The following is a 21,713-nucleotide window of genomic DNA, read 5'->3' as shown; positions in this document are numbered from 1 at the left end:
GAGAAAACATGCCCCCACCTAGCCTGCCTGAGCAGGTCCAATCTCATAAGGACTTAGTAGCCTCCCAGCCAGCCGAGTTTGAGCATTTAGATGACTTCTGAAGGGAAGACTGGCTTTTTCTCCAGCTCTTCTTAAATTCATGACCTTGCCTGTAAAGGCATTCATCCCTTGCATGCTCTAAGCCCTGTCTTCTGGGCTCTGCCCTCTGATGACCTAGCAGATGTTGGTCCTGGGACAGGAAGCCAGACTTCCTACCCATGGCTCAGGCTATAGCGCTGTCCAATTTGTTGCCAAACAGAGAGAAGCCCTTAAAGGAAATCCTGCACCACACCTGCTTAGAGGTAGGATCAGCCAGCCATAGCCTCAGTCAAAGCAACCACTTAGCCGTAAATGAGGACAGCATATCCTGCACCATTAAGAGATTGATGTCAATTGAGGCTTCACCCAGGAAGGTCAATGCTACCTTTAACTCCTGAATGGCTGAGTTCCTGGCCACATCTTCCAAAACGCTCTTCAAGACTGAATCTGCATCCAAGCCTCCAGTGCTTTAAACATGTCTGCGAGTGCCAGAGCTGGCTTGCAGGCCATATCTGCCATCATGTAGATCCATTTGAAATCAGTATTAATACATCTTTCAGGGCCGTCTTCAAAAGACGCTGCGTCCTCCAGAGATAGGGTGACGTGTTTTACTAGCCTCATTAAGGCTGCATCTACCAGAGGGGCCGACTCTAAATGCTTTAGATCCTTGTCCTTGAAAGGATAAAGCTTGGGCGCCTTCCACTCACCATTGCTTGTCTCCTCTATAATGATCTCTTCGAGTTCCTCCAGGAACGGGACATTTGAACGCTCCTTCTTGAGATGTTTGAAGCATTTCCTCTGCTTAGAAAGAGACTCTACTTGCTCTTCCCATGTCAAGGCCCCTCTGATTGCCTTCACTAAAGATGGGACCAGGGCAAAATCAAAACCCACTCAGGGATCCTCATCCTCTGCCTCACTGTCTGAGGCCCTGACCAATGGTTGACTTGGCTGGGAGGGTTCCAGCACATCTTAAACATGTTTAGGAGGGGAGCACACCAGACTGGCTGATGGGCTACTCTTCTAAAGATGTTCAAGTACCTACCGTAGTACCTACCATCTAGTACCTAGCTCCTTTAGAGACTCTTGTACTACCCGGATGACCAAAGACTTCACCTGCTGATTGCCACTTTCTCTCTCACCGACCTCCTGGGCATAGCAAAGTTCACACAGCGACTTCCCCTCGGGGACCTGTGTCCTGCCCCCCAACACGCTTTCCTCTCAGAGCAGCTGGAATGGCAGTGAGTGTGGTGCCTAGAGGAGGATTCAGAAACTCTCCTGACACTTGGATCTAGACGGTGACCTGTGGCATCTGGATATAGAGGAGTGACGGTGTTGCGACCTAGGAGGATTTCCATCATCGTGTGTCTTATAATGTCGATCAGATTCAGAAGGGCTGACAAGGACCACAAATAGGAAAAGAAGAGTTAAAAATCCTATACAAGTGCCTAGGCAAGCGAGGAAGCTCAAGGGTTAAACACACCCACTCATACCTGCTGTGCAAGGGCTGGCCACAAGGAGGCAGTGACACATCCATAATAGGGTCAGTTGTACAGGCAAACCAGGCTGCAGGGCATAGAACCAATGACATGATTAAAATGCACCAGGAAACAGCAGGCAGCAAAGAGGGAGGGTAAATAGCCAGCACCTCTTACAGGAGACTAAAGCACCTGGGGAAATTGCTGCACGAAGCCCGCAGGGAGTTCCATTTGCAACAGCTCTGACAGCTGCTTAAATTCCCCACCTGCTGAAGCGCGTATGCGTTCAAACCCCTGTGCCACCTCCACATTGCGCACATGCACAATCTCCATCATTTTGACCACACCACGCATGCGCAAAACCAAGCCGCGGTCTTAGCTGAGGCCTGTGCATGCACTGAACTGCCAGAGTGTGCCAGCAGAAAGAGAGTGGTGGCCAGGAGCGCAAATGCTCTGCAACCGCCATGAGAGGCCGGGAAACACTAGAACCAGGAAAAGAAACAGCAAGGATGAAGAAAAGAACAACACACATAAACAGCTGCCATGGAAAAGGTTGAAAGGGGGATATACATCACCATCATCATGGCAATCACCTGCCTGGAGTAAAGAGACTGCTGCATTCGATCAGGGCATTATATGGCCACCTCTTAATAGCAGGGCTATCCAGCCACATTGTTGCTTGTACGCTAATGGCAGGACCTTAGCTGTTCATGAAACTGCATCCTTCCACCCTTTTTCCACCCCACTAATAGCTGGGGACTCCTGGAACTATAGAGGGATGCATCTGCTTGGCTCTCCATTGGCACAGCATCCATGTGCCCCTTCCTTTACCCAGCTTATAGCTAGGGACTTCGGGGACAGACAAGGGGCGCATCTCCCGAAAAATGGCTTGCATTCTGAGCCACCAGGCCTTGTCCATGGACGCTGTCATCCTGAGCGCAAGAACAAGGTAAGATTTCAAACACACTGGACAAAAATGGAATGTGGCCTCTGGCTCTGAGCAAAGATTTATGGGATGGGGTCCTACAGGATTGGAGGAGGCAGGGCTAAACCCATACATATACTGCCATGGAGTCTGTCAGGAAATTCAGTTTGCAAAGAATACCCAATCACATGCAAGGAACCACAAGGATGATGGAAGTCACCTGAGCTTCACTTTGTTCACTAAGCAAATGAAAAATCCCTTTGCAAAGTGACCAGCCTATTTGTCTTTAGGATATCAAGCCCTTAAAGTAGCGATTCTCAGATAACCCTCTTAGATGGCCACTGGTAACTACAAGCAAATGTTAGTACCCATGATATACCTTATTTGGCTTATGAAATTTAAAAAGGATCAATCACACCTTAATGCCTGACCCGAAACATTGTCTTCCAAGTCCTGAAAGTGCAGAGCATTGCTAAATAATTGAGCTATGTAATTGAGATGAATGTAAAGGACTTCTTAACCTCTTTTATTTGATACTAATATTTATTATATTTGATTTAAATTTGTATTTGATTTGTATTTATATTTATTTTTTTCCAAAAAAAAGGTTTATTTTTATTTTGAAATAAGAAAGGCATAACAAGTCATATACGGATACGGAACACAGTCCGCGCATAAACATCTGTCATAATCTCCCGTAGCGCAGACGGGTCATAAGTTGTTTACTTGTGTGAATTACCCTTATACAAAAGATCACATTATAGCAGTTGAGTAAACTAAACCAAAAAAAAAGAATACTGATTATAATAGGTAGTCTAGAGGATTATAGTGGATGCTGCTCTGATGCGTAGGGATTATTCAAATAATGGGACCATGAGGCGCAGTACAAAATATCATTTGAAGGTGTGCAATTCTTCTGTGTCCGTAGCCGGGCAATGTAGGGTTCTTATTGTGAAGGACAATCATACCTATATGTGAAAGGGCACCCTGTCCCTCATAAAAGATATAGTTATTTGTAGAGGACAAAGGTGTGAAGGAAAGAAGGAAAGGAAAAGAAGAGAGAAAGGCACATCAGGTGAAAGGAAGTGTGAAGAGTAGCATCATAGAAGGAAGGGGATAAAAAAAAAAAAAAAAAAAAAAAAAAGGGGGGGGGATGGAGGGGGTCAAATAATAAATAGTGGCTGTTAACTAATCATATCACGGAACATTATTTATGGTGACGTAGATTATACCTTTATGTAAGAGATAGTCCGGGTAGACTCAGTCTATGGAGCAATTCTAGAGGTGAGAGCTCTAAAGGTTTTTGTGTTCTTGAATCACGTCTCATTCATGCATAGAAAAACGATAAATACTGGTGGTTTGAAAGTGTTTCCAACATGCCCAAGTCTTCCTGAATCTCTCGGGGTGTTCTTTTGCCACTGAAATCAGCTCCTCCATCTCCGCAATCCTGATGACCCTAAGAAACCACTCTCGCACAGTGGGAACCTGTTTTGACCGCCAGTGAACAGGGATACATTGTTTTGCCGCATTTATCATGTGCAAGGCAAGAGACTTACGATAAGTCCGAAAAGGAAGTGAGGAGTGGTGGAGTAAAAATTGTGCCGGGGTGAAGTCTAGATTGTATGTGGTTACTTGTGAAACTAAGTCTCGCACTTTACTCCAAAAGGGCTGTAGCAGCGGACAGTCCCACCATATATGTAGGAGTGTACCCTTTGCCTGTTGACATCTCCAACATAAATCCGAAACGTCCGGGTCAAATTTATGAAGCAAGGATGGAACTCTGTACCATCTGGAATATATTTTATAGTTGTTTTCTTGTGTCGAGACACAAATGGAACCTGTATGCATATGGTCATAGATGTGATCCCAATCTTCCGGTGACAATGACAGTTGTAGATCAAGCGACCAGGCCTCACAGGCCTTTCGAGGTTGAGACGTATTGGCGGTATCCAGATAGGAATAGAGCTTGGATATAACATGTCTCTGGGGGAAGTCCGTAAAGCAAAGTTTCTCATACGGAGTAAGTGGCCTTGAGTAATCTTGTAGATGTGGGGAGCTTCGTATAAAGTGATGAAGTTGTCTGAACATCCATGGCGTAAAGTTCAGGGATGGCCATGTCTTCATAATGTCCTCTCTAGATAAGAACTTCTTATTTTTGAAGAGTTGATGTACTGTCAGATTAACTGGACGAGTATCTCCGGCTAGGAAGGCCCGAGACATACCCGGCAGAAACTCTGGATTCATTTTGATCGGAGTTAAAGGACCCGGAAAGGAAGAGAGTTCTTTTTTCTGGAACAACTGATGGCAACAGCTTAAGGTAGGACCTATAAGAGGGTGTTCCCGAAACTCCGAAGGAATGTGAGAGTTTTCCAGCCAAGGGGAAGGGGCAAGTGGTATTGTCGAGAAATCTGCCTCCAAACCAACCCAGACCTTACGATTGTGGGTCGTGGTCCAATCTACTACCCTTGCTAGGTGACAAGCCCTGTAGTAACGGGCAATATCAGGTAATCCAATACCTCCACCCTTCTTGGGCATGGTGAGTTGGGCAAAGCTAATTCTTGGGCGTTTATTATACCAAAGAAAGGAGGTACAGAGTGTTTTATAGGATGCGAAGAAAGAAGTTGGTAGTTTAATCGGTATTGTCTGCAGTAGATACAATATTCTAGGAAGTACGTTCATCTTGAGAATGGCTGCTCTACCAAACCAAGAGAACCAGGGTTTATTCCAAGTCTGAAGGTCTGTGGAGATATTACGCAAGAGGGGTAAGAAGTTTTTATCGTAAAATTCCGTTAGGTGAGTTGGTAATTGGATACCCAGATATGTGATCGCCGCCGACTGCCAAGTAAAAGGAAAATTCATTTTCGCTTGTCTAAACACATCTTGGGTCAAGGAGACATTAAGGGCTTGGGATTTAGAGAAGTTGATTTTGAAGTTAGCCAGATACTGGAATAGCTTGAATTCTTGCAGCAGATTAGGTAAAGTGATATGTGGGTCTGTTAGGAAAAGTAGTATGTCATCAGCAAAGGCTGCTATTTTATGAATTTTGCCATTTATCAGAATCCCCTTGATGTTATCATTCTGTTTGATACAATTCAACAAAGGTTCCAGAGTCAGAATAAATAGGAGAGGGGATAAAGGACATCCCTGTCTAGTCCCATTGCCTATCGAAAAGGAATCCGAAAGGAGACCATTAACTCGCACTTTAGCTGTGGGAGTGGTATATAGAGACATGATAAATGCCAGGAAACGCGGAGGCAATCCAAGTCCAATCAGAACTGCCTCCATGTAGTCCCACGCCAGTCTGTCAAATGCCTTTTCTGCATCTAGAGATAGAAAGAAGCCAGATCGTTGCTTTTGAGTTAACCAATGATGAATATTTATGGCCCTTATTGTATTGTCTCTAGCTTCTCTCCCTGGTACAAAGCCCACCTGGTCTGTTGATATGATGGGATCTATGATGCGTAATAGACGATTGGCCAAGATTTTGGCAAAGATCTTTAGATCAACGTTTAATAGAGAGATCGGACGGTAGTTCGCAGGAGAGGTTTGGTCTTTATTCTCTTTTGGTATGACCGTAATATGGGCCTCAGAGAGATGGCGCATGGATTGCCCTGGTGTATCTAAAGTGTTGAAGGCCCGTAGAAATGGCTGTGCTAAGATGTCACTGAAAGACTTATAGTACGAAGTGATAAACCCGTCAGGACCCGGGCTTTTATCAGGTTTCAGTTGTGCAATGGCTTGTTGTAGTTCCGTCAGGGTCAAGGCGCCATCTAAGTCTTGCGCTTGTGTTCTAGAAATAGAGTTTGGAAGGTATCGGGTCAGGAAGGTCTGAATAATAGTCTCATGAGGCCTAGTGTCTCCTGTCGGTTTAGATGGTACGGGTAAATTGTAGAGAGAGGAATAGTATTGCTCAAATTCAGCTGCAATATTCGTTGATGTTTTCAGTAAGCGACCCTGCTTGGAAGTGAGCTGAGAGATTTGCTGAGCTGCCCTTCTAGATTGCAAGGCCCTGGCTAGAAATTTGCCACTCTTATTTCCATGTTCATAGAAAAGTTTCTGTTGTAGCGTAAAATTACGTTTGTTTTTTTTTTCAACGACATCTTGAAGTTGTTTTCGCGCCTGATCTAGTTCTGTTGAAGATTCCAAGGCTCTAGAGCGTTTATGCGTGCATTCAAGTGCACGGACTTTTTGCATTAAGGCAGTAAAAGATGTTTGAGCTAGGCGTTTTCGTAAAGCGGATATGGACATTAGAAGGCCACGCATTACACATTTGTGCGCCTCCCACTGTACGAGAGGGGTCGTATCTAGAGATGTGTTTTCTTTAAAGTAGTTGGTCAAAGAATCACGAATCTGGAGGGTGACGGATGAGTCTGTAAGAAGAAAGGGGTCCAATCTCCATGTTTTGGATGCGGCTGGTGTATCCGGGAATTGTAAAGTCATCATAATTGGGTGATGGTCAGATAAAATCATTGGTTCGATCGAGGCCGATTTCAATATATGTAAGTCCTTTTGCGAGAGAAAAAAATAGTCGATTCTGGAATGGCGTTTGTGTGGTGCGGAATAAAAGGTGTAGTCTTTGTCCGTAGGGTGAAGGGTGCGCCAGGTATCATGAAGGAGAAGGTCATGAAGTTCAAGTTTAATCTGTTTGAGTGCTTTGAAAGGTTTAGAGGAAAAACCAGTTGAAGTGTCTTCCAACGGGTTCAAAGCTACATTAAAATCACCTCCCAAAATCAAAATACCTGATTGAAACATAGCAAGTAATTTGGAGATTTTACGAAAAAAGCATACTTGTGCGGTATTGGGACTGTAGATGTTGGCAAAAGTAAATGGCTTATTAAAAAGGGTACCTTTGAGAAAGAGGAACCTCCCCTCAGGGTCTTCGAGAGACTCAGTAACTTTAAATGAGAGCTGTTTGGAAAGTAAGATGGATACACCTTTTGCTTTCACTTCCGCGTTGACTGCATGATAAGCCGTTGGGTAATTAGCATTTGAAAATCTAGGTATGTGATCCGTTCGAAAGTGTGTTTCTTGGATAAAGAGCACATCTGCTCGAAGGTTTTTCATGTATGTTAGAAGTTGTGAGCGTTTCTCAGGTATATTTAAGCCCTTGGCGTTAAGAGAGGCCACAGAGAGCGTGCGGGCTGAACATGTAGATGTGTGGTTGATAGCCATGATGTTGTATACCAGAAAAACCTGTTCAAAGTCTATAGGTATACCAAATGAGAGGCGGGACGAGAAAAAAAAAAAAAAAGGGGGGGGGGGATTAAAACAGGGACGTGTAGAGGTAGAAATAGGGATAGTAATTATATGGAGGAAGAAATAAAGAGTGTGACAGAGAAGAAAAGAAGTGTCAGGCGTGTCTCATAGAAACCCATATATATGTATTGATATATATTCCTTCTACTTCCAGAACAAACTAAACTCCAGAGAAGAGATAGACCAGCTACTCTATCTCCTATTAAAGCTCTTATAAAATGGTTGTATGTAAAACTGTGTACAGGATTACAAAATTACACGTGGAGATGTGTCGAACCCAGAGACAGCCGTATTGTGAGTATACAATATAATCGTAAGGAGGACTTATTCTCTCAAACGAGAGGTATACAAAGGAATTAGTCTAACATAAGGTGTCCCTGACACACAGAACTATGTGGGAAGTAGCTAATTTATACCGAGAGGTAATCTATTCCTATTGGGAAAGGGAGGTCGGTGTAAAATAGTATGTATAAAGCTGGGGGAATAAAAATATTGTAGATGAGCAAGAGGGTAGATAGTAAGGCTCACAGGAGTAAGTGCACTAGAACTGATGTGAAGGAGGTATGTGCTAACGGAAAGGTCTTATGAGATTGAATGTAGAAAGTGTTGATGTGAATACACACTGAGGCTGTGTTATTCAATAGAATGTAGCAAGCATACTCATACCTCCAAAATACTATACAATCACAAGTTAAACATAATATAGGAAATAATTAGACAATTCCTCTAAATGACTTCGATCCTGCACGGCAAACAATCGTGCCATTGTAGGATGGTCTTCATAAACTGTATCAGTTCCGAGCAAGAATACCATCTTTATGCGAAACAATGCAGGACAACAGCAATAACATAACATATGAATATTCCGGGATGTAGGCCTTAGGCCATTCATTCCGTTGAACCGTTTTCCAAAAACAAGGTAAATATTGGTCCCAACCGAGGGATCTTATGCTATACAGCAGGTCACTACTAAGGAATGCTGGACTCCCCACCGCCTACCAAACCGTGGCAGATCATCAAAGAGAGGGCATTCATAATCCGTGGCCAGCTGAGAGCATGGATCAAATCGAATAACTGTATAGGTCAAAACTTAACACAACAGCGAGATGAACCATGAATGTGAACATCGAATATGGAGGTCCCATATCTCATATCTGAAACACCACCTAGTCCATGAGTGAGTAGAAGGTATGTAATATACCAGGTACTACGATGCATATGAAGGAGTTCCGGATACTATGTGGGAGAAAAATATTATAGGGAGAGTGAGGAGGTTACGGGATCAGGATATTACCATAGTGTCTACTTAACCCAGGTAATTATACACCCGTATCAAGGCTGAATGATGGGTATGGAGGAAAGCATGTTAAACTGAGAGTGAATTCTATGGGACCGTATAGCGGTAGCAAACTCTGGGAATCATTAGGGGCAAGTTGTACAGCCAAGTATTATATGATCATGCACAAGCATTACCATAGAGTCACTTTAAAGATAGTAAGGAAGAGTATGGAGGCTATTCCCGGGGTGTCTCAAGGGATATAAAATACGTGTCCTCCAGATAGGATCAGCTGGTTTTACACAACTTTGGTGTTAAGACACAAAAAGCAGGAACATATGGATGTCCTATCCAAGTGCATCCAACACATAAGACATTGAGTTTCAGGGAGTCAGGCGGAAATCCAGAAAAGGGAATTGGCCTGCATCTCTAGATCTCAAATAGGCCTACATTTCTGTTTCTGTTAGAGCTAGTAAGTTAATACATTAGGCCGGTACTGATCAGGTGAGCAAACTCCCAAGTCAACAGGGGTACAACCCACATCTCCATTAGCAGTGTCACATATAGACCCCTGGGGCCAAGAGCGAGAATAACTTCAGCAGGTATATTTAAGATATATAAATATATATAACTGGTAAATAGTGTACAAAAAAAATATGCTGATTTGATACAATAAACATACCCCAGTGTCCACTCCCCGGGATCCTAGGTGGTCTGCGATAGACTGTGGTATGGAACCGTGAACTACAAGAAAAATATAAAACTCATTTGGGCCTTGTGTAAAGAGGCCTTCGATTGGGAGACTGATGCTATACAGATGGATAGAGAAGGGAAAACTGAGGAGAGTCATTCGTGACGTGCCTTGCGATGTGCAGGTGATGCTGGTAAACTATCTCCAGTAATGAGCCGCCGTCGTACAGGGGTGGTTGAGGTGTGAGGGGATCTGCTTCGTCTTTCTCCTCCAGAGTGTCTAGAGAATTGCAGCTCCATGGGGTCTTCAATTGACCGTGATGAGGAAAGAGATGCACTGGACCAGTTGGGAATGTCCAGTAAAGGGATATTCAGAGTTTCACAGAATAGTGGAAGGTCTTCCGGGAATCTCATGAGAGCTGATCTCCCCAGGTGTGTTGCTGATAGGCCAAACGGAAACTTCCAGCGGTATGCTATTCCCTTGGAGCGAAGTAGGTCTAGTAATGGGCGTAGGTCTTTCCTACGTTGCAAGGTGAGGTGGGATAGATCCTGGAATAATTTAATTTCTGTTTCATGATACCGCAAGTGGTGTTTATCTCGAGCTCTACGTAGTATTTCTTCTTTAAGTCTGAAGTCTACCAGACAGCAAATTACATCTCTCGGTGGCTCAGTGTCTCTGCCTCTAGGACGCAAGGCCCTATGTAGACGTTCGATTTCAATTGGTGATTCAGGCGGTCTTTCCAAAATATCATTAAAGATGGTTAAAAGCGCCTGGGAAAGTTGTGCAGATTCGATTGCCTCAGGGACACCACGTACCCTTAAATTATGTCGTCTTCCCCTGTTATCCAGGTCTTCGACGTGACGATCAAGCTCCCTCAAATGCATAGTGTGCGTGTCAACCTGTGTGCGCATATCATGAATGGCTAGGTCTTGTGTGATTACTTTATCCTCTACTGCGTCAAGTCTGTTAGCCACTGCCTGCATATCGATATGTAACTCAGCGATTGCCGCAGAGAGAGTCCCTTTAATATCTGATGCAACCGCTTTCAGGTCCCCTATGGTGAGAGGAGCGGTTTCAGAATGTCTGATTGCGGTAGCTGCGGTTTTAGTCATGCACTGTAGAGGAGTCTCCGTACAAGGCGAATGTGGGGGAGATACATGGGAAGAGGCTTCCGCCTGCTCCGGCGTCTGAGATCGGAATAACTCCGGGATGCTGCGATTGATAGGGCCGTTCAGACGGCGAGGGGATCTGGAACGAGGAGTAGTAGATTTCTTGTCAGATTTCCCCATGTTAGCGGTTACTCTCTGTGATATGATTGCGTAATCCCACCTCCGTGTGTCAAGGATCTAGGTATTTATGTAGACATTTTCAGTGGGATTGGGCTGGGACCCCCAAAACTTGCGAAAGAAGGGGGGATAATTATTCCTGGATAGACTAGGTATCACAGTGTATACCTCAACATGCGTGAGAGGAAAGGCAGAGTTTGGTACTGTTGGGTCTGTGGCTTCTGCAGAATATTGGGCTTCTGAGGGAATGTAGGGGTTGCCTCTGTTTTCCCCTAGTGAATCTTTACATGGGAGTCAGCTGCCTCAGGCCTAGCTGCCACACAGTTCACTACTGCAGGGGATTGTATAGGCCCTTATTGTAGGCCGATGCTCTCTGGGTTCATGAGGGGGGTGCCCCGATGGGTAAGGGAGAGGTGCCCACTTATAATTGTGGAAAGGAGTTGAGGACCTGCAATCCTCTTTCACACCGAGTGACTCACTCACCCGTCCTTTGCACTGGGTGTGGTTTCGGTCTCGCCGGGCTGCGACAAGCCCCACTGCTCCGTTGCCACAGACGAGGAGCAGCCGACACTCGCAACGGGGATGGAGGAATCCAGCCGCCACCGATCCGGGCAAGGGGGGAAGATGATCAGCAATCCCCTCCTCCGACACCGCACGCTACGTGCACCTGGCACCCGGCGGGGCGGGCGTGAGCTGGATAGTATCGCGGCTTCACTCAGCCGCGGTAGGCCACACCAGATTGCCGCAGCGGACCCGGGCCAAAAACGCCCAGACCCACTCAGTGATGTCTCTGACAGAGACGACGGGGTCTCCCGGTTGTTCCTGCCAGCTGATGTCACCCGGATGGCGGTGGATGCGGATCGGGCCGTCGGGAGCTCTGGCTTAAGCGGCTTGTCCGGTCGCCATCTTGGACACGCCCCCTGTATTTATATTTATAATATTTGATCCTTAGGAGACAGTGGGGGAAATTTATGAATTTGTTTTACAGCAATGCAATGCTGAACAGGAGCGCTGAAAGAGATTATAACACAGATAACATACAGATTTACTATACTACTGATTACAACTTAATGCAGGCCATAGACGGGTCGTTTATCGGCCGAATCTTCGCCTGTACAAAAAATCGGTCGATATTCACGCCGTTAGTGGGGCCAGCCCGTCGGCCGTTTTTCGCAGATCTTCTGATTTATTTTCATCAGTCATGCTGGAAAATCCACGATAAAACGGCCGTTTTTTGTGGACATTGGTGGCAGCATCGGCAACGGGGCTGACTGATTTTTCGTTTATCGGCCAACAATGGGGCCGACCAATTTTTCGTTTATCAGCCGACAATTCGGCCGATAAACGGCCTGTCTATGGCCTGCATTAGTCATATATTCTTTCTTAATGCAGCACTGCAACAAAATAAAACCTGCACCTGGCCACTTCTTAATAGTACACTTGTGAGTCAAAATCTGTCTCATCTCACATGATAAACCTGCTGCAGATATTTGGAAAACTATCCCAGTTCACTTCCCAGGAGTATTTTGGCAAATGAGACACAGCTTGACACAATGGGTGTACATCTAATTCTTTCATAAGAAAGCCTGGAGTTTTTTTATAACTTAAATTGGCATTCCACCCAAAGGTGGAAGCTCCACTTCTTTGCCTCCTCTCCCCTCCACTTCCATATATGGCACCTTTTGGGGGGAGCGGATACCTAGTTTTGACAGGTACCCGCTCCCACTTCTGTGACGAAGTGAGACGGAAGTGGCGCAATGCTTTCCAGGCTCCTGTAGACAAAAATAATAAATGCATATTTTTTTTACCTGCACAAAAAAATGTGCATTTATTATTTTAAATAAAATAAAGGTGAAAAAGTAACAAATCCTGACTGCAGCACTCACTGATATGCAGGGACGTATTTACCATAAGGCAAACAAGGCATTTGCCTAGGGCGGCATTTTTCATGGGGGCAGCCGCATCTTTCAGGGGGGTAGAGCCTCCCCCTGAAAGAAGGGTTGGAAGAAGGGACGCATGCAGCATGGGGACCAGGTGAGATCTGAGAGAGGCTGATGATGTATGCAGAGCCTGACTCTTGTTTCTGGAGCTGCAAAGGTGAGTGTCTTCTCTCCCGCAGGGTCGGGGGGGGGGTTGTTAGTGCATGGGGGGCGGTGGTAGTGGAAGGCTCTCTCAGGTGGGGGGGGGGGGGCTGAGGTGTTGTTGGTCAGGATCAGGCTCTCTTCGTGAGGGACTGGGGTGTTGGTTGGTGTCAGGGACTCTCCATGGGGGGGGGGAGCCAATTTTTGTGTTGCCTGGGGCAGCACGAACCCTAAATACACCACTGCTGATATGCACACATAAATATCAAAGGACAACTGAAAAAAATGTGTTGAGCTGTCAGGAAAACATCTAATTCAATATATAGTGTATACCATAACATACAGTGTATAACAAACAAATACAGACCTCTAAACGAAATATCAAAGTCCACCAAAGGCCACTTACCAAATCCTTAGGCCCCATGACTTAAGAGAAATCAACATTTAAAAGATGACAAATCCCACATGGATGGATGGCTCCAACTCTCTTCTTCTCACACCTCAGCAAGCCTCAAGCCTCACTCTCTCATGAATGGCATTCTGTCGCTCCTTGGAAAACTTCCCATCGGATGAAATGCGTGTAGGGCAGAGTTTAGTGCTGACATTATCACGGCCTCCCGGAGAATCAGCAGTGCTGTGCAATATGCTTGTCATTCTATTTGTTTTGTGGGTACCCACTTGGTTTATTAATAAATGGTTTTAAATGGTACTTCACTGTGGGATTGCCTTGCTCTTTCCTTGGTATGTGTTTTTGCTGCTGAGACCAGTACATGAGAAGCGATCCAGTGACCACTTTTGGGGCATGCTATTCATGAGAGAGCGAGGCTTGAGGCTTGCTGAGGCGTGAGAGGAAGAGAGCTGGAGCCATCCATCCATCCAGGATTTATCATCTCTTAAATGCTGATTTGTACCTCTTGAGTTGTAGGGTCGAAAGATTTGGTAAGTGGCACTATATTAACTTGGTGGTTGGTGCATAGCTGCTACATGAAGATTTTGCCCTCTTTTTGTGGACTTTGATTTTTTTTATAGGATTTTATTTGTTATAAACTATATACTATGTTATGCAATCTGTATATTAAATTAGATGTTTTCCTGACAGTGCAGGAAATTATTCAAATGTTACCTTGAAGAGAACGTGTCACCAGACCTCTGTGTTAAATTTAAAGCCTTGTGGCAATAGAGCATATTAAAGAACCATATTTCCCCTGCTGGTCATTTAAAACCTTTTTTTCATGTTCAAGTTAAGCAAGTTTTATTGGAATCTGACACATCGAGGCATGTCAAATCCTTTTCTCTGCTGTCCTCAGCTGCCGCTCCTTCCTCCACTACCACTATGTCATGTTTTATTATGTAGTAAGCCAAAGAGTAGTGGCATTGATCAAAGAAAGTGGCAGCAGGAATGCCCACACATGACTATCAGAGGTCATCTGAATATTTTAAAGATCCCCTCTGGGGAAAGAAAAAATTCTGCCTTGCAGGGCAACTGCAAACTACAAGGGTTAAATGAAGATTTAGGTCTAGAGGGCGCAAACAGTTACTTACCTGATCCTCTACTTTCCTGGCAACCGGAATTCTCCTCTACTCCCCTGCACTGTGGGGGTACTGTTTCTGAAATCCAGTGCAGGGCTATGCGCTCTGCATTGCACTTGATGATGTCAGAGGACCTGTAATAGCTGGAGGATAAAAGAGAACAGTCTGTAGGGACCGTTCTTACAGAAGTGGAGGATCAGATAAGTAAAACTGCCTTTTACTGCCCTTTAGATTTAAACAAGCATTTAAAATGAATACTATGTTGATCAATGAACAGATATCTAGCATTCTTCATGATCCTCATCCAAGATTCCTTAAGGTTTTGGAACCTTGGATACGTTATTCCTTGCCATCCCTGCCTCCTACCAGTTATGGCCTCTTATAGTCGCTGCCTGTGCTAGCCCTGGATCCGTGACTCTTCTAGTTTTCCTTTCCTCCATGTTTTCTTTCAGATTCTTTTTTTTTTTCTTCTTCTTTCCTCTTCTTTTTCCAGTAATATGATGAATTGCTGCTGCTGTTTTTTGGTTCAGCTTCCCTCCTTGATGTCATTGGACATTCTGCTATTTGGCTAATACAAGTCAGCAGGATGTATCTAATTATGTGTTATTGTTCTGCTCTGCCCCTGCATGGGCGTATCTTGAGCTTGTTGTATTCTTAAAACAAAACTTTCTTAAAAAAATACTGAAACAGAAAAAAAAAGCAAGCATTTAAACCTTACAGTGCCGGGGCAGCCCCATGCAAGGGAGCATTTTCCTTTTCAAGTGCACGTTTTAGGCCCTATCAGTGTGCACCCTTTCCTCTTTAACTGATCTACTCTAGTTTATGTTATCTGAGTGGCTGACATTTTTCCTATTTTGGTTTATCAAATCTCACATGAATAATGTCCCTAGTGATGTGAACAATTTCTGAGAAGGAAGAATGCACCTGACTAAAGTAATTCTGCAAATGTACAGGATTAACACACAGCCTCCCTTGAGCTTTGAGTCTGCTGGGGCTGTTACCATCATGTCCAAGATGGTCATCCAGCAGCAATTTCAGCTCTTTAGAATACAAATCTGTATTTCACTGCAATCACTGTGCTATCTGCCTAAAGTATAAGTCAACGTTTTGCAAAAAGAAGACACACAGAGACACACAGAGTACACGGAACAGTGCTCGCCCCCCCCGCTCCCTCCTTACTGGCTGTGATTGACAGTAGCGGGAGACAATATCTCAGCCAAATAGGAGGGAGAGAGCAGAGAGAGCCGCTGCTCTCGTTCACATCGCTGGATTGAGATCAGGCTCAGGTAAATATAAGGGGGAGGGGGCACTGCAGGCAGAAGGTTTTTCAGAGTATTCTCTGAAAGGGGTGGCACTGGGAGTGGGGAAGGGGGTGAAACCAAGGAACGCCACTTGAAGGGGGGTAGGAGGTGGAAACAAAGGATGACTCAGAAGGGGGGAGTTCCTGCATCTATTCTCTGAGAAAAAAGCCCTGTATATAACCATTTTAGAATCAGCTTGCTGGAACTTGCGGTACAGTTGTTTACCTGCAATGCCTTTTGTGGAACTAACTCGCTAGAATGCATGATAAACCTGTTCAACTATATCTTTGCCTGTTGCAATCACTCTGCGGGGGCTGATTATATTTGCAATTGTTTTCTGCACCTTTAACATGTTTGTTTTTATTATATCAATAGCAAGGAGCCATTACCCTTTAAACCTTTATTTGTGTCTCAATATATTTTGGAACCATCATTTAATGCATACAGGGCTGTGGATAAGAGGGTACCACCAGTCCTCCTGTACGGGGCCAAGGCCAGCAGGGGGGCCCAATCAGCCGGGTGAATCGAATGTGAGCAAGGAGGGTGATTGGCACGGTGGGGGCAATTACTGGAAGCGCTCCCTTGAATGGCTCTTTCTGCAGCAGCTGAAAGCTGGTTTCTTCTCCTCTCCCTCCTGCTGGCTTTTAGCTGCTGCAGAGAGCCATACAAGGGATCGTTTACAGGTATTTCCCCCCACCACCACTACACCCATCACCCTCCCTGGGCACTGTACGTTTCCTCCTGCTGCCCAGGCGCCCCTGTGTGCCCCCCACCATAGCAGTGCTGCGGGATTCCCTCCTCTCTTTCCCACCAGCAGCTGCAAGCACACAATAGAATCCTTCAGGAAGGAGAGTGAGGGAAGGGTCCAGTAAACATAGTACATTTGCCAGTCCCTTCCTTTCCTGAATGAACACAATGAGCGATTGGTAACGATCACTCACTGTGTTAATTCATAACTGAAGCAAATAAACTTTTTCTTTGGGAGTCTTATCAGGTTGGCTGTATGGGGCCCCATGGTTCTAACAGCAGCCCTGCATGCATATACCATCATCTGGTGCTATTATTTGATACCTGCAATTGCTGGTTGTGTACCCATACAAAACACCAGCCATCTACCCTTTCATTTAGTTTGTACTTTGACCAATCATCAATATTATTTTATCCAAGTTATTATCATATAATCCATTAGCAAGTAGATTGGTGTGTTAAACAGTTACTGCTTAATTCAACAAGTTAGGGAACTGCAATGATTCATCACCTATGTTGCAAATGGATGATTAATATCAAGTATCCTTCAGTAAATTACAATTTCTTTTTATACATACTGGATATCCACATAATGTATAATGCCTTTATATGGCATTTCCTTGCATGTATTCTTGAATTTTGATCACAAGGAAGTGCACTCAGTGTGGATTACTGGGACATTATTATTTATGTAGTGTGGTCAATTTACGCAGTGCTTTACATATATTGTACATTCAAATCAGTCCCTAACCCTCAGTGAGCTTACAATCTAAAGCCACTAACTCACATTCATACATACGCATACTAGGGCCCATTTAGACAGGAGTCAATTAAACTACCAACTTGTTTTTGGAGTGTGGGAAGAAACCGGAGTACCCAGAGGAAACCCACGCAAGCACAGGGAAAACATGAAGACTCCAGGCAGGTAGTGCCGTGTTTGGGATTTGAACCAATGACATTAGTGCTACTAGACAGAATTGCTACCCACTTAGCCACTGTGCTGGGATTTTATTTAATTGGCACATATATTTTTATTTTATTTTCTGTATTTTAATATATTTTATGGGGGAAAATGAGAAATGTGGTATGGGAGCTGCAGGAATTACTAACTTGCCTGTTATTTATGCATTTTTTCAGATTGTGATTATTTTATGTGAGCAGGGCTGTCTTTAATGCGGGGCAAACAGGGCAAGTGCCCTGAGCCCAGTCTTTGTTATGGGGCCCAAAGCAGCTGCCTCTTAAACTTGTGCTGTCCACAAATTGGGGCCCCAGTGATTGCACTGCAGAGCGCACAGGGTACATTGGGGACATTGCTGTATTCCGCAGCCAGAAGGAAGGGTGCAGGACCAGGTCCGGGAGCTCCACTGACCCCGCCCCATGCAGCCTGTATGCTCGGGAGGGAACTGCTGTACTAGAAGCTGTGATGAGTGGGAGCCCCACTCCCGGACCTCGGAGAGGATGCTGAGCCTGGCTGGCCAGGTATGTCCTCCCCCCCCCATAGACTGCCTGTGGACTGTTATACCAAACCCTGAGCTGTTTTTCACAAACTGTATATCTGTGCATTGCTGAAAGGTCTCTGTTCATCCCCTGTAATATGGCTGCAGTCTCTGATTACCTGCTGTAGTACATCCGCAGTCTCTGGTCATCTCCTGTAGTACATCCGCAGTCTCTAGTCATCTCCTGTAGTATGTCCGCAGTCTCTGGTCATCTCCTGTAGTACATCCGCAGTCTCTAGTCATCTCCTGTAGTACATCCGCAGTCTCTGGTCATCTCCTGTAGTACATCCGCAGTCTCTAGTCATCTCCTGTAGTACATCCGTAGTCTCTAGTCATCTCCTGTAGTACATCCGCAGTCTCTAGTCATCTCCTGTAGTACATCCGCAGTCTATGGTCATCTCCTGTAGTACACCCTCAGTCTATGATCATCTGCTGTAGTACATCCACAGTCTCTGATCATCTCCTGTAGTACATCCACAATCTCTGGCCATCTCCTGTAGTACATCTGCAGTCTCTGGCCATCTCCTGTAGTATGTCTGCAGTTTCAAATCATCTCCTGTAGTATGTCTGCAGTCTCTGACTTTCTCCTGTAGTATGTCTACAGTTTCTTAATATCTCTTGTAGTATGTGTATTAATGTGCCGCCTTGCTCAATTATTTGGGATTGCTCCACTGCTCAATGAGTGTTAATAATATGCAGTAACCTCTAGCAACCAGTCAGTGAACAGTCATGATCTGCAGTAACCTCTAGCAACCAATCAGTAAGTGGTAATGATGCGCTGTAACGTCTAGCAACCAATCAGTGATCAGTAATGGTAAGCAGTAATGTATAGCAACCACTCAGTGAGTAGCAACAATGTACAGTAACCTCTATCAACCAATCAACAAGCAGAAATTATGTGTTGTAAACAGTCATTGAGTGGTAATGATAGCCTGTAACCTCTGGCAACCAATTGCAATTGCTGCCTGCTGTTTTTCTGTATGTCTCAGAGTGTGTGTGTGTGTGTGTGTGTGTGGGGGGGAAGGGGCAAGAAAATGTTTCCCCAGGACCCAATCAATATTAAAAACAGCCCTGTATGTAAGTAATTAATAAAGCAGTGTCATGTTTTAAAAAATACAAATGGATGACTATATAAACTTTTTATGAATAATTCGCTATACAGTAAAGAAGATTTAAATCAAGTTGGTCTCTTTTACATATTTCTAAAAAAAAATAGAACTAGTCTGTAAAACCTCTCTCTAGTCTAGCTAGGGATTCTACCATCCTCTAGATCAGCCTTTCTCAACCTTTTCAACACAGAGGAGCCCTTGAAATAACTTTCTAGTCGCAGGGAACCCCTGCTAAAAATTACAACTCATGATACATTAGTGTGATGGTCAGAGGGAAGAATGCTCTTTCCACTTGTGATCATTGGAAGGAATTGCTCCCTTACATACAGTTAAAAAGATCAATGGTGTCAGCGGGAACCTATTTGAGAGATGGAAATTGCTCATTGCTTAAGGAACCCCTAGAAACCTCTGGGGGAACCTTGGGAATCCATAGAATCCTTGTTGAGAAACCCTACTCTAAATTAATATTTTTTGAATGTAAGACATTCTGAACGTGATAGACTGTAACCCTAAATACAGTAAATATAAAACAACTCATGGTATTGTTGAAAATATACTATAACTATAATGACTTACACATTTTTCTGCAGTGATGCAGGCCATATGGAACAGAGTCGACAAGAAGAAAGTGATAACAAAGACAGTGATTTGGAAGAACTAATAAAAGAAGACAATCCTGACCTTGAAAAAATATTGCAAGAAAACGATTCTGAAATGGAAGAGGAGGACAGCGCATCAAGAGAGACTGTGCAAACGCAAGACAAGAAGACCACACGAGTATGCACAGTTTCTTAGGAAAAACACTGGTGATATAACGTTTAACAAAGGGAACATTTAAAGTATAACTAAAGGCAAAACTTTTTTTTTTTTACTTTAGGACAAAGTGGAGATGGATTAGAACACCTATTGGGGTTTTTTTGCTGTTTGTGCCCTGTTAGGGAGATTCACCATCTCTATTTATCCTGTTTATCATTATCGTTGAAAGTGAAAGTAAAGAAAATCCCAAATTGTGGGTTGTCCCAAGTGATAGAGGGGAAAACGTCCAATGGGGACATTAGTTTTGGTGACCTGGGGCCCCAAGGGATTCCTTTAATTTGCAGGGATTTCCTCTCAATTCCTGTTTTGGCTATTGGACAGGAAATAAAGGTAAATCTCCCCAATGGGACACAGATGGAAAAAAATAAAATGACAGGGGTTATTACCTTCCCTTACTCTGAAAAAAAAAAAAACATTTTGCCTACAGTTGCATATGTTCTAAATGTTTATGTTACTCACAGGGGCGGACTGACAACTTATGGGGCCCCCGGGTAATAGGGGATCATGGGGCCCCTGTGTCCTTGGCCAAACTCAAAAAAAGCCTATAAAAAAGGTACCAGGGGCATCTCATGGGGCTCCCTACTGACCCCGGGCCCTCGGGCAGTGCCTGAGTTTCCAAATGGTCAGTCCGCCCCTGGTTACTCATTTTATTATATGCTGTATAAGTCATGAACTTAATTTCTATATATTCATTAAAACTCAATGCAACCCATTAAAGGAGGTTATATAAAGATGGCAACTGTAACTGGGAATGCTTAAATTTAGACATCTATTGACAAATCTGGATTTCAAATCATGTAAAATATTTTAAAATATTGATTTCTCCTTAAAAAAAGGTGCTTGCAATTTAATTACAATTAAACAAAGACATAAATAAAGTGCAGACTTATCCTCCTGCAACATATTCGATTTTTATTAAATAGCAGCAAGTTATATAAACAGGATATAGTCATGTAAAAAATTAAGCACACCACATTGAAATAGTTGCATTTTATATTGGACTAGGTGAACATTAGATCTTTACAGGGGCGGACTGACCATTCGAGCACTCGGGCACTGCCCAAGGACTCGGGGTCAGTAGGGGGGCCCCATGAGATGCCCCTGGTACCTTTAATTGGCTTTTTTGGTTGTGGGTGAGGACACAAGAGCCCCACTATCCGCTACTGCCCGGGGGCCCCATGAGTTGTCAGTCCGCCCCTGGTGCCAACAGATACAAAAGCTCTTATTCCCCTAGTTAGCAGGAAATTACTTCTTTACTACAAATTTTAATGGAAACAAATGAAATTTAATGAAATCAAGGCTTTGACTAGGGCCGTCCATAACCCTCTATTTCTTCTTTTTGAACTATTTCTTGGTGGGTTTACTAGTGTGCTTCAGATAATTTTTGTGTTGAAAGATCCTTTTCCAATTAAACTTTAATATGATACAGAATGTATAGTTGCCTGGATGACTGTGATCTGCCCAGGCCCTGAAGCAGTAAAGTAACCCCAGACTATAGAATTTCCACCACAATTCTTCACAGTTTGTATGAGATTCTTCTGAAATCTGTTTTCATTTTACAACAAAAAAGTCTACTGTGACCAAACAACTCTATTCTTCATTGATCAATCTTTAGCACATTGTTCCAGAAGGCCAGGTCTTTGATT

General features: G+C 44.1%; 1 protein-coding gene across 1 annotated transcript in view; it reads left to right on the top strand.

Moving 5' to 3' along the window:
* Positions 1-20,922, top strand: part of LOC149470032 (uncharacterized) — a 179,472-nt gene extending 158,550 nt beyond the window's left edge. The window contains exon 9 of the mRNA XM_089667711.1: positions 19,842-20,922. Coding sequence (XP_089523837.1) covers positions 19,842-20,046 — 205 coding nt within the window. The 3' untranslated portion in view covers positions 20,047-20,922. The remainder of the gene's footprint in view (positions 1-19,841) is intronic.
* Positions 20,923-21,713: the final 791 nt, after the last annotated feature.

Source organism: Staurois parvus, unplaced genomic scaffold (assembly GCF_062004578.1).
Source record: "Staurois parvus isolate SC_StPar_1 unplaced genomic scaffold, SC_StPar_1.0 ptg000054l, whole genome shotgun sequence".
NCBI classification, from domain to species: domain Eukaryota; kingdom Metazoa; phylum Chordata; class Amphibia; order Anura; family Ranidae; genus Staurois; species Staurois parvus.
The sequence above is the reverse complement of the archived record's forward strand: the minus strand, read 5'-3'. Positions and strand labels throughout refer to the sequence as shown.